This window comes from Balaenoptera musculus, chromosome 16 (genome assembly GCF_009873245.2).
Source record: "Balaenoptera musculus isolate JJ_BM4_2016_0621 chromosome 16, mBalMus1.pri.v3, whole genome shotgun sequence".
NCBI classification, from domain to species: domain Eukaryota; kingdom Metazoa; phylum Chordata; class Mammalia; order Artiodactyla; family Balaenopteridae; genus Balaenoptera; species Balaenoptera musculus.
This window is the reverse complement of record NC_045800.1, coordinates 64114910-64129357: the sequence shown is the minus strand read 5'-3', so window position 1 is coordinate 64129357 and position 14448 is coordinate 64114910. Positions and strand designations below refer to the sequence as shown.

The 14448-nt window shown below is 38.8% G+C and overlaps 1 protein-coding gene and 1 long non-coding RNA gene across 2 annotated transcripts in view; one reads left to right on the top strand and one right to left on the bottom strand.

Moving 5' to 3' along the window:
• PPA1 (inorganic pyrophosphatase 1) overlaps window positions 1–14448 on the bottom strand; it is a 36519-nt gene that overhangs the window by 8272 nt on the left and 13799 nt on the right. Inside the window, exons 4-6 of the mRNA XM_036828885.1 lie at window positions 13246–13365; window positions 11004–11090; window positions 4417–4543 (exon numbers count right to left, since the gene is read on the bottom strand). Of these exons, the coding sequence (XP_036684780.1) occupies window positions 4417–4543; window positions 11004–11090; window positions 13246–13365 (334 nt within the window). The remainder of the gene's footprint in view (window positions 1–4416; window positions 4544–11003; window positions 11091–13245; window positions 13366–14448) is intronic.
• The window catches only part of LOC118882708, a 43402-nt gene that overhangs the window by 22199 nt on the left and 6755 nt on the right, over window positions 1–14448 (top strand). The gene's annotated exons all lie outside the window — the stretch shown is intronic.

The following is a 14448-nucleotide window of genomic DNA, read 5'->3' as shown; positions in this document are numbered from 1 at the left end:
TATTCATTGATAGGTTACATATTAAATGTGAATAGGCTTTTCTCACTCTACAGTATAGGCATTCAGTATCACAATACTTTAGTTCTGGCCAACAAAAAAAAGTGTCCTGTGTAAAAAAACTTTTAAAAGTTTCTGTACAGCCATTAACAGTGCCTAGCCTCAATGTCATCAAACTCAAGTTTAAATGACTGAACTGCTTCTCCATGCAAACAAATATTAGATACATGTGCAAAAAAAAAAAAATCCATCAGGAAAATTGTAATTGGAAGGAGGGATACATTCAACAACAGCTTATTTATATTTCTATAAAATAACTTTGCTTAAGCCCAGTTTATAATCTACATAGTTAAATAATACCATGTATTTTATTATCAGGGTACCACTAAAAGTATGGAAAGGTTACAAAGTGAACTGGGAAATGTTTAAACACTGATAAATTTCAAGGAACTTAGAATTCATATAAAACGTATCACCTGATACAGAAATAGTTTGAAAATCCAGAAATCCAAAATACAAGTGTAGGGTATCTTCCAACAAATTTTCCATCCAGTTCTATTCCTTAGGAATACCAACTGGGTGTCCGACAATTCAATTCAATAATGACACTATCTAACTGGAGTTAGCATCAGGTCCCACAGTCAGAACGTTCAGTTCCACAAGACTGATCCCACTTCAGACGCTGGTCGCAAGTCCCTGGCCACCCACACTTCTGACCAACAGCTATAAATCAGAGTTTCCTACAACTCTCTCCTCAGGTTTGATAATTTGCTAGAAAGACTCACAAAACTCAAGAAAACACTGTACTATGTTTACTGGTTTAGTACAAAGGATACAACTCAGGAACAGTCCAATGGAGGAGATGCATAGGGCACGGTATGCGGGGTGCATAGTTTCCATGCCCTCTGGTGGGGAGGCGTGCCACCCTCCCAGCAATTCAATATGTTCACCAACTTACAAGTGCTCTACATCTCGTGACTCCAGACTTTTTATGGAGCCTCCCCTCCCGATCCCAGAGGTCAGTGGTTGGGGCTGGAGGTTCCCACCCTCTAATCATTAAGTTTTTCTGTTGACTGAACTGGTCTGAGGCTAGCTAGGGGCCCCACCGTAAGTCACCTTATTAGCATAAACTCAGGGGTGATGAAAGGGGCTCATTATGAATAAAAAAAGACACTCGGCACTCAGGAAAGTCCAAGTGTTTTAGGAGTTCCTTGCCAGGAACTGGAGAAAAAGATCAAACATATTTTTGTATTATATTGCAGCAAGGAAAAATATAAGAGTTGATTAACTCACTGACTGTGAACCAGGTACTGAAAGGTATGCTGGATCCTGACTAGGGAACCGTGAACACCAGACCCAGAGGAAAAAAGTAGGAAAAAAGAACTCAGTCAATTTTTGTTCCTCCAGTTGTACATTATACACATACAGACAAAGCCAGTGGTCTGCAGAGCTCCCTGAACTGCCTCCTGATGCCACATCAAGATCCTACCAAAGACAAGGACTTCCCTGGCAGTCCAGTGGTTAGGACTCTGCTTTCATTGCCAAGGGCCCGGGTTCACTCCCTGGTCAGGGAACTAAGATCCCACAAACCACATGGCAAAAAACCCCACAAAAAACAACCCCAGGATTAAAATATAAAAATAGCCCCCCCAAAAGTCATTGAATTTCAGAATAAAATAAATTAAAAAAAAAAAAAAAAAAGATCCTACCAAAGACAGCACCAATTCTGTGCTGTTCCCTGGGTTCAGCCTCTAACCAGCCTGCAACCATGAGCATAAAATGCTCAATTTCCTGATGCCCACAACTGAGGCAGAAGGGTTACTGGCCGTCGTGGGCCCACAATAACAAAGGGGATCAACATGGCCAACTTGGTTGCTTTACTGGGTAGGCCATCCTCTTCCATGGCTCTGTGTGTATCCCTCCCAAAGCTGTGGCTTGTCAAGAGTTCTACTCTTAGTTAGTTCTACCTAATACTCTTCCAGTTATAACTCATGATGGACATTGCCTTAGGTTGACATTTAAGGAAAGCTGCATACTGCTTGCATCATGGGGCCAGCCCCCCAGAGAAAATTTTAGGGTCCTAATAACCTCTACTGCAGGGAAATGACACCCAGAAAATTGTGCAGATGTAATGATGGCGTGGCTTCATTAACTGTGGCCAAAGCACGCTATTTAGCATGTGCACTCTTGTGTAAATAGCACATGTGAAAATGGACACACATTCCTACATTTAGAATCAGAGGTAAATGTAGGAATGCATTCTCATTGTACAAAATTTAGTCAATACAGAAGTATCTGAAACAAAAAGTCAGACTCTTTTCATCTTTCTTCCCATTGTACTGTTAAAGGTTGGTGTTGAGTCCTTTTTAAATGAGTTTACATATAAATTTGCATATATTTAAATATATATGAGATTGTACTCTGTAAAACAGCAGAAAGAAATAATGTAAGAGCTATATTTATAAAATTCTTAGAAGGAAACGTAACTAAATCTTTGTGACCTTGGATTAGGCAATGGTTTCTTAGATAATGATACCAAAAGCACAAGCAATAAAAAAATAAGACTACATCAAAACGAAAAACTTGAGTGCTTCAAAGGATACCATTAAGAAAATGAAAGGACAAATCCACAAAATGGAAGAAACTACAGACAAATCATATATCTGATAAAGGTTTAGTATCCAAAACATATAAGTACTCTTATAACTCAAAAATAAAAAGACACACCCCACTAGAAGGGTTATAATTTAAAAAGATAAATAACAACTAGTGCTGGCAAAGAAGTAGAAAAACTGGAACCTTATGCACTGCTGGCAGGACTGTAAGATGGTGCAGCCGCTTTGGAAAAAAGTTTGGCAGTTCCTCAAGAGGCTAAACATAAGAGTTACCATATGACTCAGGAACTCCACTCCTAGGTATATACACCCAAGAGGATTAAAAACACACGTCCACACAAAAGCTTGTACAGGAATGTTCATAGCAGCTGCATTATTCCTAATAGCCAAAGACAACCCAAATGTCCATCAACAGATGAATGGATAAACAAAATGTGATATATATCTATATAATAGAATATAACTCAGCCATTAAAAAAATGAGTACTGATACATGCTACAACATGGATGAACCTAGAAAACCTTATGCTAAGTAAAAGAAACGTGACACAAAAAGACCACATAGGGCTTCCCTGGTGGCGCAGTGGTTGAGAATCTGCCTGCCAATGCGGGGGACACGGGTTCGAGCCCTGGTCTGGGAGGATCCCACATGCCGCGGAGCAACTAGGCCCGTGAGCCATGATTACTGAGCCTGCGCGTCTGGAGCCTGTGCTCCGCAACAAGAGAGGCCGCGACAGTGAGAGGCCCGCGCACCGCGATGAAGAGTGACCCCCACTCGCCGCAACTAGAGAAAGCCCTCGCACAGAAACGAAGACCCAACACAGCCAAAAATAAATAAATAAATAAATTAAAAAAAAAAAAAAAAAAAAACCACATATTTTACAATTCCATGTATATGAAATATCCAGAATAGGCAAATTCATAGACACAGAAAGCAGATTACTGGTTGTCGGGTCCTGGGAGGAGGAGGGAATAGGGAGTGACTACTTAAAGATACAGAGTTTCTCTTTGGGGTGATGTAAATGTTCTAGAATGAGATAAGTGGTGAGTTGCACAACACTGTGAATGCACTAAATGCCACTGAATTGTACACTTTAAAATAGTTCAAGTGGTGAATTTTATGTTATGTTAATTTTACCACCAAAAAAAAAAAAGGGAATGAAGTACTGATACACTTTACAATGTGGATGAACCTTGAAACCAGTATTCTAACTGAAAGAAGCTGGATATCATGCGACTCCATTTATGTGAAATTTTCAGAATAGGCAAATCCATAAAGACAGACAATAGACTGGTAGTTGTCAGGGACTGAGTGATGTGGGGATAGGGGGTGACTGCTAATGGATATGGGGCTTCCTGTCAGAGTGGTGAAAATGTTCTGGAATTAAGACAGTGGTGACGGTTAACAGACTAGTGTATGTGTCAAAAACCATAGAACTGTACACTTTAAAATGGTGAATTTTATGGCATGTGGATTATATCTCAGTTTTCAAATTTTTAAAAATAAATAAATAGAGCAACTAAGTGTTAGCATGTGGGGAAGGAAAGAAGAAAACAAGAAATACAAACTACCAGATTTTTAATACAAACTACCAGATTTTTTCTTTCCTGGAATGAAGGAGAAAGTTTACTTAGTTAACCACAGAAGTTCAGTAGTAGAAATAACAATGCTTTGTCAAATGTTTTGCTCCTCCATTCTTTCACAGTTTGAAGGCATGGGCTTACAACTCTGTCATTACAGGTTAAGTTTGGTGCTGGGTAAGATTTAAGTATAAAGACTTCAGACCCTACAAATATTTCTTACCATTATAATTGGCTGCATCAGGATCATCCACATTAATGGCAATGACTTTCCAGTCGGTTTCCCCTTCATCGATCATAGCCAGTATGCCCAGAACTTTCACCCTGATTATTTCCCCTCTTGCACATACCTGAAAGTCAAAAAACCACAGCCAGGTCAATACTACAGAATGAAACTTTGGAAAAAAAGTTTTACTTGGTGGATAATAGGAAATGAGGAAGATGCCAAATTTCTGCAAACTTAAGATTGTTCTTTAAGCAATTTTTAAAAAGCTAGGAGGGACCTTCAAGATGGTGGAGGAGGAAGATGTGGAGATCCACCTTCCTCCCCACAAATACATCAAAAATACATCTACATGTGGAACAACTCCTACAGAACACCTACTGAATGCTGGCAGAAGACCTGAGACTTCCCAAAAGGGTCTTGGTGCTCCAGCCAGGTGTCAGACCTGAGCCTCTGAGGTGGGAGAGCTGAGTTCAGGACATTGGACCACCAGAGACCTCCTGGCCCCACGTAATATCAATCGGCGAAAGCTCTCCCAGAGATCTCTGTCTCAAAGCTAAGACCCAGTTCCACTCAATGACCAGCAAGCTCCAGTGCTGGACACCCCATGACAAACAACTAGCAAGACAGGAACACAACCCCACCCATTAGCAGAGAGGCTGCCTAAAATCATACTAAGTTCACAGACACCCCAAAACACACCACCAGATGCGGTCCTGCCCACCAGAAAGACAAGATCCAGCCTCATCCACCAGAACACAGGCACCAGTCCCCTCCACCAGGAAGCCTACACAAGCCACTGAACCAATCTTACCCACTGGGCGCAGACACCAAAAACAACGGGAACTACGAACCTGCAGCCTGTGAAAAGGAGACCCCAAACACCGTAAGTTAAGCAAAATGAGAAGACAGAGAAATACGCAGCAGATGAAGGAGGAAGGTAAAAACCCACCAGACCAAACAAATGAAGAGGAAATAGGCAGTCTACCTGAAAAAGAATTCAGAGTGATGATAGTAAAGATGATCCAAAATCTTGGAAATAGAATGGAGAAAATACAAGAAATGTTTAACAAGGACCTAGAAGAACTAAAGAGCAAACAAACAATGACAAACAACACAATAAATGAAATTAAAAATTCTCTAGAAGGAGTCAATAGCAGAATAATGGAGGCAGAAGAACGAATAAGTGACCTGGAAGATAAAATAGTGGAAATAACTACCGCAGAGCAGAATAAAGAAAAAAGAATGAAAAGAATTGAGGACAGTTTCAGAGACCTCTGGGACAACATTAAATGCATCAACATTAGAATTATAGGGGTCCCAGAAGAAGAAGAGAAAAAGAAAGGGACTGAGAAAATATTTGAAGAGATTATAGTTGAAAATTTCCCTAATATGGGAAAGGAGATAGTCAATCAAGTCCAGGAAGCACAGAGAGTCCCATACAGGATAAATCCAAGGAGAAACACACCAAGACACATATTAATCAAACTATCAAAAATTAAATACAAAGAAAAAATATTAAAAGCAGCAAAGGAGGGCTTCTCTGGTGGTGTAGTGGTTAAGAATCCGCCTGCCAATGCAGGAGACACGGGTTTGATCCCTGGTCCAGGAAGATCTCACATGCTGCAGAGCAACTAAGCCCGTGCACCACAGCTACTGAGCCTGCGCTCTAAAGCCTTCGAGCCACAGCTACTGAAGCCCGTGTGCCTAGAGCCCATGCTCCGCAACAAGAGAAGCCACCACAGTGAGAATCCCGTGCACCGCAACAAAGAGTAGCCCCCACTCACCGCAACTAGAGAAAGCCCGCGCACAGCAACGAAGACACAACGCAGCCCAAAATAAATAAATAAATAAATTTATTTATTTTAAAAAAAAGCAGCAAGGGAAAAGCAACAAATAACATACAAAGAAATCCCCATAAGGTTAACAGCTGATCTTTCAGCAGAAACTCTGCAAGCCAGAAGGGAGTGGCAGGACACATTTAAAGTGATGAAAGGGAAAAACCTACAATCAAGATTACTCTACCCCACAAGGATCTCATCCAGATTCGACGGAGAAATTAAAACCTTTACAGACAAGCAAAAGCTAAGAGAATTCAGCACCACCAAACCAGCTTTACAACAAATGCTAAAGGAACTTCTCTAGGCAGGAAACACAAGAGAAGGAAAAGACCTACAATAACAAACCCAAAAGAATTAAGAAAATGGAAACAGGAACATACATATGGATAATTACCTTAAATGTAAATGGATTAAATGCTCCAACCAAAAGACATAGACTGGCTGAATGGATACAAAAACAAGACCTGTATATATGCTGTCTGCAAGAGACCCATTTCAGACCTAGGGTCATATACAGACTGAAAGTGAGTGGATGGAAAAAGATATTCCATGCAAATGGAAATCAAAAGAAAGCTGGAGGAGCAATTCTCATATCAGACAAAACAGACTTTAAAATAAAGACTATTACAAGAGACGAAGAAGGACACTACATAATGATCAAGGGATCAGACCAAGAGGATATAACAATTGTAAATATTTATGCACCCAACATAGAAGCACCTCAATACATAAGGCAAATGCTAACAGCCATAAGAGGGGAAATCGACAGTAACACAATAATAGTAGGGGACTTTAACACCCCACTTTCACCAATGGACAGATCAACCAAAATGAAAATAAATAAGGAAATACAAGCTTTAAATGATACATTAAACAAGATGGACTTAACTGATATTTATAGGACATTCCATCCAAAAACAACAGAATACACTTTCTTCTCAAGTGTTCATGGAAGATTCTCCAGGATAGATCATATCTTGGGTTACAAATCAAGCCTTGGTAAATTTAAGAAAATTGAAAATGTATCAAGTACCTTTTCTGACCACAACACTGTGAGACTGGATACCAATTACAGGAAAAAAACTGTAAAAAATACAAACACATGGAGGCTAAACAATATGCTACTAAATAACCAAGAAATCAAAGAGGAAATAAAAAAATACCTAGAAACAAATGACAAGGAAAACACGATGACCCAAAACCTATGCGATGCAGCAAAAGCAGTTCTAAGAGGGAAGTTTATAGCAATACAATCCTACCTCAAGAAACAAGAAAAATCTCAAATAAACAACCTAACCTTACACCTAAAGCAATTAGAGAAAGAAGAACAAAAAAACCCCCAAAGTTAGCAGAAGGAAAGAAATCATAAAGATCAGATCAGAAATAAATGAAAAAGAAATGAAGGAAACGATAGCAAAGATCAATAAAACTAAAAGCTGGTTCTTTGAGAAGATAAACAAAATTGATAAACCATTAGCCAGACTCATCAAGAAAAAAAGGGAGAAGACTCAAATCAACAGAATTAGAAGTAACAACTGACACTGCAGAAATACAAAGGATCATGAGAGATTACTACAAGCAACTATATGCCAATAAAATGGACAACCTGGAAGAAATGGACACATTCTTAGAAAAGCACAACCTTCTGAGACTGAACTAGGAAGAAATAGAAAAAATAAACAGACCAATCACAAGCACTGAAATTGAAACTGTGATTAAAAATCTTCCAACAAACAAAAGCCCAGGACCAGATGGCTTCACAGGCGAATTCTATCAAACATTTAGAGAAGAGCTAACACCTATCCTTCTCAAACTCTTCCAAAATATAGCAGAGGGTGGAACACTCCCAAACTCATTCTATGAGGCCACCATCACTCTGATACCAAAACCAGACAAACATGTCACAAAGAAAGAAAACTACAGGCCAGTATCACTGATGAACATAGATGCAAAAATCCTCAACAAAATACTAGCAAAAAGAATCCAGCAGCACATTAAAAGGATCATACACCATGATCAAGTGAGGTTTATCCCAGGAATGCAAGTATTCTTCAATATACGCAAATCAGTCAATGTGATACACCATATTAACAAACTGAAGGATAAAAACCATATGATAATCTCAATAGATGCAGAAAAACCTTTTGACAAAATTCAACACAGATTTATGATAAAAACCCTCCAGAAAGTAGGCATAGAGGGAACTTACCTCAACATAATAAAGGCCATATATGACAAACCCACAGCCAACATTGTCCTCATTGGTGAAAAACTGAAACCATTTCCACTAAGATCAGGAACAAGACAAGGTTGCCCACTCTCACCACTATTATTCAACATAGTTTTGGAAGTTTTAGCCACAGCAATCAGAGAAGAAAAAGAAATAAAAGGAATCCAAACCGGAAAAGAAGAAGTAAAGCTGTCACTGCTTGCAGATGACATGATACTATACATAGAGAATCCTACAGATGCTACCAGAAAACTACTAGAGCTAATCAATGAATTTGGTAAAGTAGCAGGATACAAAATTAATGCACAGAAATCTCTTGCATTCCTGTACACTAATGATGAAAAATATGAAAAAGAAATTAAGGAAACACTCCCATTTACCATTGCAACAAAAAGGATAAAATATCTAGGAATAACCCTACCTAAGGAGACAAACGACCTGTATGCAGAAAACTATAAGACACTGATGAAATAAATTAAAGATGATACAAACAGATGGACAGATAGACCATGTTCCTGGATTGGAAGAATCAACATTGTGAAAATGACTATACTACCCAAAGCAATCTACAGATTCAATGCAATCCCTATCAAACTACCAATGGCATTTTTCACAGAACTAGAACAAAAAATTTCACAATTTGTATGGAAACACAAAAGACCCCGAATAGCCAAAGCAATCTTGACAAAGAAAAACAGAGCTGGAGGAATCAGGCTCCTGGACTTCAGACTATACTACAAAGCTACAGTAATCAAGACAGTATGGTACGGGCACAAAAACAGAAATACAGATCAGTGGAACAGGATAGAAAGCCCAGAGAAAAACCCACGCACATATGGTCACCTTATCTTTGATAAAGGAGGCAAGAATATACAATAGGGAAAAGACAGCCTCTTCAATAAGTGGTGCTGGGAAAACTGGACAGCTACATGTAAAAGAATGAAATTAGGGGGCTTCCCTGGTGGCGCAGTGGTTGAGAATCTGCCTGCCAATGCAGGGGACACGGGTTCGAGCCCTGGTCCGGGAAGATCCCACATGCCGTGGAGCAACTAGGCCCGTGAGCCACAATTACTGAGCCTGCGCGTCTGGAGCCTGTGCTCCGCAACAAGAGAGGCCGCGATAGTGAGAGGCCCGCGCACCGCGATTAAGAGTGGCCCCCGCTTGCCGCAACTGGAGAAAGCCCTCGCACAGAAACGAAGACCCAACACACCCAAAAATAAATAAAGAAATAAATTAAAAAAAAAAAAAAAAAGAATCTTAACTTTAAAAAAAAAAAAAAAAAGAGGATGTGGCACATATATACAATGGAATATTACTCAGCCATAAAAAGAAACGAAATTGAGTTATTTGTAGTGAGGTGGATGGACCTAGAGTCTGTCATACAGAGTGAAGTAAGTCAGAAAGAGAAAAACAAATACGGTATGCTAACACATATATATGGAATCTAAAAAAAAAAAAAAAAATGGTTCTGAAGAACCTATTGGCAGAACAGGAATAAAGATGCAGACGTAGAGAATGGACTTGAGGACACGGGGAGGGGGAAGGGTAAGCTGAGACAAAGTGAGAGAGTGGCATTGACATATATACACTACCGAATGTAAAACAGATAGTTGTGGGAACCAGCTGCATAGCACAGGGAGATCAGCTTGGTGCTTTGTGACCACCTAGAGGGGTGGGATAGGGAGGGAGGGAGGGAGGCTCAAGAGGGAGGGGATATGGGGATATAAGTATACATATAGCTGATTCACTTTGTTATACAGCAGAAACTAACACAACAATGTAAAGCAATTATACTCCAATAAAGATGTTAAAAAAAAAAAAAGCTAAACAAGTGTCCATTAGTCCCATCAGAGTTGAGGGTAATTAATGTTTTTTAAACTGTCATCGATTGTGCTGAAGAATAAGTCCTCCATAATTTATTTCAAATACCTATGTTAATGTACTTTCTTTACCTTTTATTTTATAGAAGTCACTGAGTTAGGCAAGTCATACAATATGCCTGAACTTGATGACTAAAGCAACTGAATGACAACTTTCTTTTCAGTCACTTAATATTTTCTTGAGCCTGGGAAAGATCATAAAGAAAATAACTGTAGTCAGAACCTTAGAGCAACCCTACTTGAGAGAGGAATCCCTACCATAAATCTCCAACTCATGAGGTTACCTGGTTTGGGCCAATTCACTGGTCACTCCAAATCCTTAGGCAAGGTTTGCCTTGTTGCCTCCTGGTAGCCTTCATCTATTGACTACTCATCTGCCTTCTAAAGCAATGCAGAACATGTCCAGTTCTTCCACACACATGCATACAATAAACATTTTTTCCTAGGCTAGGTTTAAATGTACAAATTATAATGTAGAAATGCTTAGAATGGAATGGAAGCTTTTGTCACCCAGAGACCCATCATTACTTTACTAATATTCATATATTTTATTTACAATATTTTTAAAAGTATGAAGTTTGTATATTTCATTGATATCGTCTCAACTCTACAGAAAAATATTTCAGATTCCGTTACCTTGCTTCCAATTTCACACACATCAATTGGGTCATTGTCACCACAGCAGCCGGTGTGTTCATCATTGTGTCTTGGGTCTTCCCAAGTCTAAAAAAAAAAATAAGACACAGTATATCATTCCTGTATATGCTAATGACAAAGTGGATCATGTTGGCATTGAAAGATAACATCCCACGATCTTTCTGCAAAAATACGAATCTTCAGCTATTTATTCTCATTAAAAAGAATTTTTTTTTTTAAAGAATTCTTTATTCACATCTAAGAATCTTAACTACACACAATAATCTTAACTAAACGCTGGGCTCCTATTAAGCGCATAATGCGGAACTAAATTTAATCTTTAAAATGGATAATGATGCTATTTTAAACAAACAAAACCCAACTAGCTAATAACTGAGACAATATGCAAACACAAATGTAGACCCAGATGTTCACTTAAAAAATATAGTAAAAGAAAACTGCTTTGATGAACTTTTAGTACTTACTATCTTCTACTAACCAGATTTTCTTTAAAATAAATCTCCAAGCAGAGATGGGTAGGTGGTAATATTAAGATGGAAATGACGTGTGCTGGTGGCAAAAATGTCATCGCTGACCAGGAGCCAAGAATAAAAAGTTTAATCAGGATTTGCTGAAGCTTTAAATTGCTGGGTTTCTTCCCTGCTAAACTGCAAGACAGAGTCCTTGCAGAGCAGCTCACAGAAGAAGCGATGGCCTGTGCCTGCCAGGAAGTTCAGTTTAAAGTGTAGCTGTTGTTTTGGTTCTTTTCCCTCCCAATCTGGAACATATTTCTTGAATTTGTTTGCTTACTCAGCTGGAGTAAAGGCAGAGAGATAAAAGTAAAGGGGGAAAAGGAAGACTGGACCCAACAAAGCCAAATCCAACCTACAGAAAAGTAAGTATTTCAGCAATGTGTTCCCAGAGGGATGATATTTCAAGGCTAAATAGTGAATCAATTGAAGCGCAAGGTGAAGTGCTATAACGAAAGCAAACGACTTTGTGACTACCTAGCAAGCTAGATGGGTTTGACCTATGTTTTAGTAACTTACAGATTGTTTCACAATAGATTCCACTTAATAGACTTAATGGTTAATAAAAACAAACCATTTATCAACAGGAAGAAAATAAATTGAATATTTCATTTAAAGATCCTAAGTGCCACAGCATTAGCGTAACCAAACCAGAATTAAATATATGTTATTTACTCATAGTAGACATGATTCTAGTGATTCTTCATTCAAATATTAAATAAGAGTCTACTACACACAGGTATTGTGCTGGGGATAAACTGGTAAACAATGCAGATATCCCCCCTCCTCAAAGCTTTGACTGTTTAGGAAACAGAATCCCATTATTACTTTACCACAAAGAGCTTGGCACAAAGAAAGTAATCAGGACTATAGAGATACTAGTCAGCAGCTGTGAGAACTTACATGTGCCAGGTACTAAGTGCTTTATTCCTCAAATAGCCACACAAGCTATGTACTAGGAATAGCCCAGGAGAAAATATTAACATCTCAGGGAGGAAGAAGCAGAGGCAAGTTAGATAAGCTTTCGTAGACAGTTTAGATATATTTCCAGTTTTAGTGAGGGCCACTGGTAGGTTTTAAGCAGGGACGTGATATTGAGTCTGATTTAAGCTTTAGAAGGTTGCAGCTGGGACTTCCCTGGCAGTCCAGTGGTTAAGACTTTGCCTCCCAACGCAGGGGGTGCAGGTTCAATGGGGGAGTTAAGATCCCACATGCCTCCTGGCCAAAAAACCAAAACATAAAACAGAAGGAATATTGTAACAAATTCAATAAAGACTTTTTAAATGGTCCACATCAAAAAAAAATCTAAAAAAAAAAAGAAAGTGGCAGACTTGGGATTTGCACCCTCATCTGTGTGGTGCCATAAGATCAGTGCTTTTAAGCACTAGTCTACACGGCCTCTCTCAATAGATACGCCACTCGTTCTGTAAAGAAAGAATTTGTGTAGTTTATAACCAGTCCATATAAAAAAATATTTCAGAAAAGAACAAACTTTCAAATGTGAATTCAAACATTGTAAATATTTACCTTTTAGTTCATCTTGAAAATAAGTTATTTAAGGAAGTATTAAAATGAGTTAATTACCCCTTATGTTTTTATAATCTACTATAGCAAAAACTTTTTGAAGGTGTTTAAATCTTTTTTACTAACAGTAGTAGGTTAAATTTTTGTAAGCTAAAAAGTACATTTCTAGCAACTGCACAGAGACATACCTGAGGGATGGCACCATAGTTCCAGATATATCCTTTATAAGGGAACAAATTTGCAACATAACGGAGTTTTCCTTTTTTTACATCTTGTTTAATTGGGTTTAAAGGATCCTTTGTAGCAATCTGAAATAAAAAATTTCAAATCATTGTATATTTGTATGTGAAATACTATTCAAATAGGGATTTAAGGAAATGAATTATGAAATGCACTAGTTCCACTTTCATGATATATTTTTACCCCTAACACTTTTATAATTTGAAATAAGTTTCTCCATAATCAGCCTTTAAGTGGAAAACATTTGAGGTATACAGGAACTATTAAGAAGGGAAAAAGGGGCTTCCCTGGTGGCGCAGTTGTTAAGAATCCGCCTGCCAATGGAGGGGACACGGGTTCGAGCCCTGGTCTGGGAAGATCCCACATGCCGCGGAGCAACTGGGCCCGTGAGCCACAACTACTGAGCCTGTGCGTCTGGAGCCTGTGCTCCGCAACAAGAGAGGCCGCGATAGTGAAGAGGCCCGCGCACCGCGATGAAGAGTGGCCCCCGCTTGCTGCAACTAGAGAAAGCCCTCGCACAGAAATGAAGACCCAACACAGCCATAAATAAAAATAAATAAATAAATACTTAAAAAAAAAAAAAAAAAAAAAAAAAAAAAAAAAAAAAAAAAAAAAAAAAAGAAGGGAAAAAGAACATTTACTAATTCCAGAAAGCAAAAATTAGCTGGAATAAATCCTAACATTTGAGAAAATATCTAACTTCAGCTTTCCTTTAAAACATTTAATATTATTCAAATATTTGACTGTCTATTACATGTGAAGTGTTGTTACTGTCAGAAAGCATTATTACGTGACAGAAAATGTTACAAATATCCATAACGAAAAGTCAAATCTATTAGGTATCATCAGAAATAAATTAACAGGGACTTCCCTGGTGGCGCAGTGGTTAAGAATCCGCCTGCCAATTCAGGGGACGTGGGTTCGAGCCCTGGTCCGGGAAGATCCCACATGCCGCGGAGCAACTAAGCCCGTGCTCCACAACTACTGAGCCCTCATGCCACAACTACTGAAGCCCACGCGCCTAGAGCCTGTGCTCTGGAACAGGAGAAGCCACCGCAATGAGAAGCCCGTGCACCGCAACGAAGACCCAACGCAGCCAAAAATAAATAAATAACTAAAATTTTTAAAAAAGAAATAAATTAACAAAATGT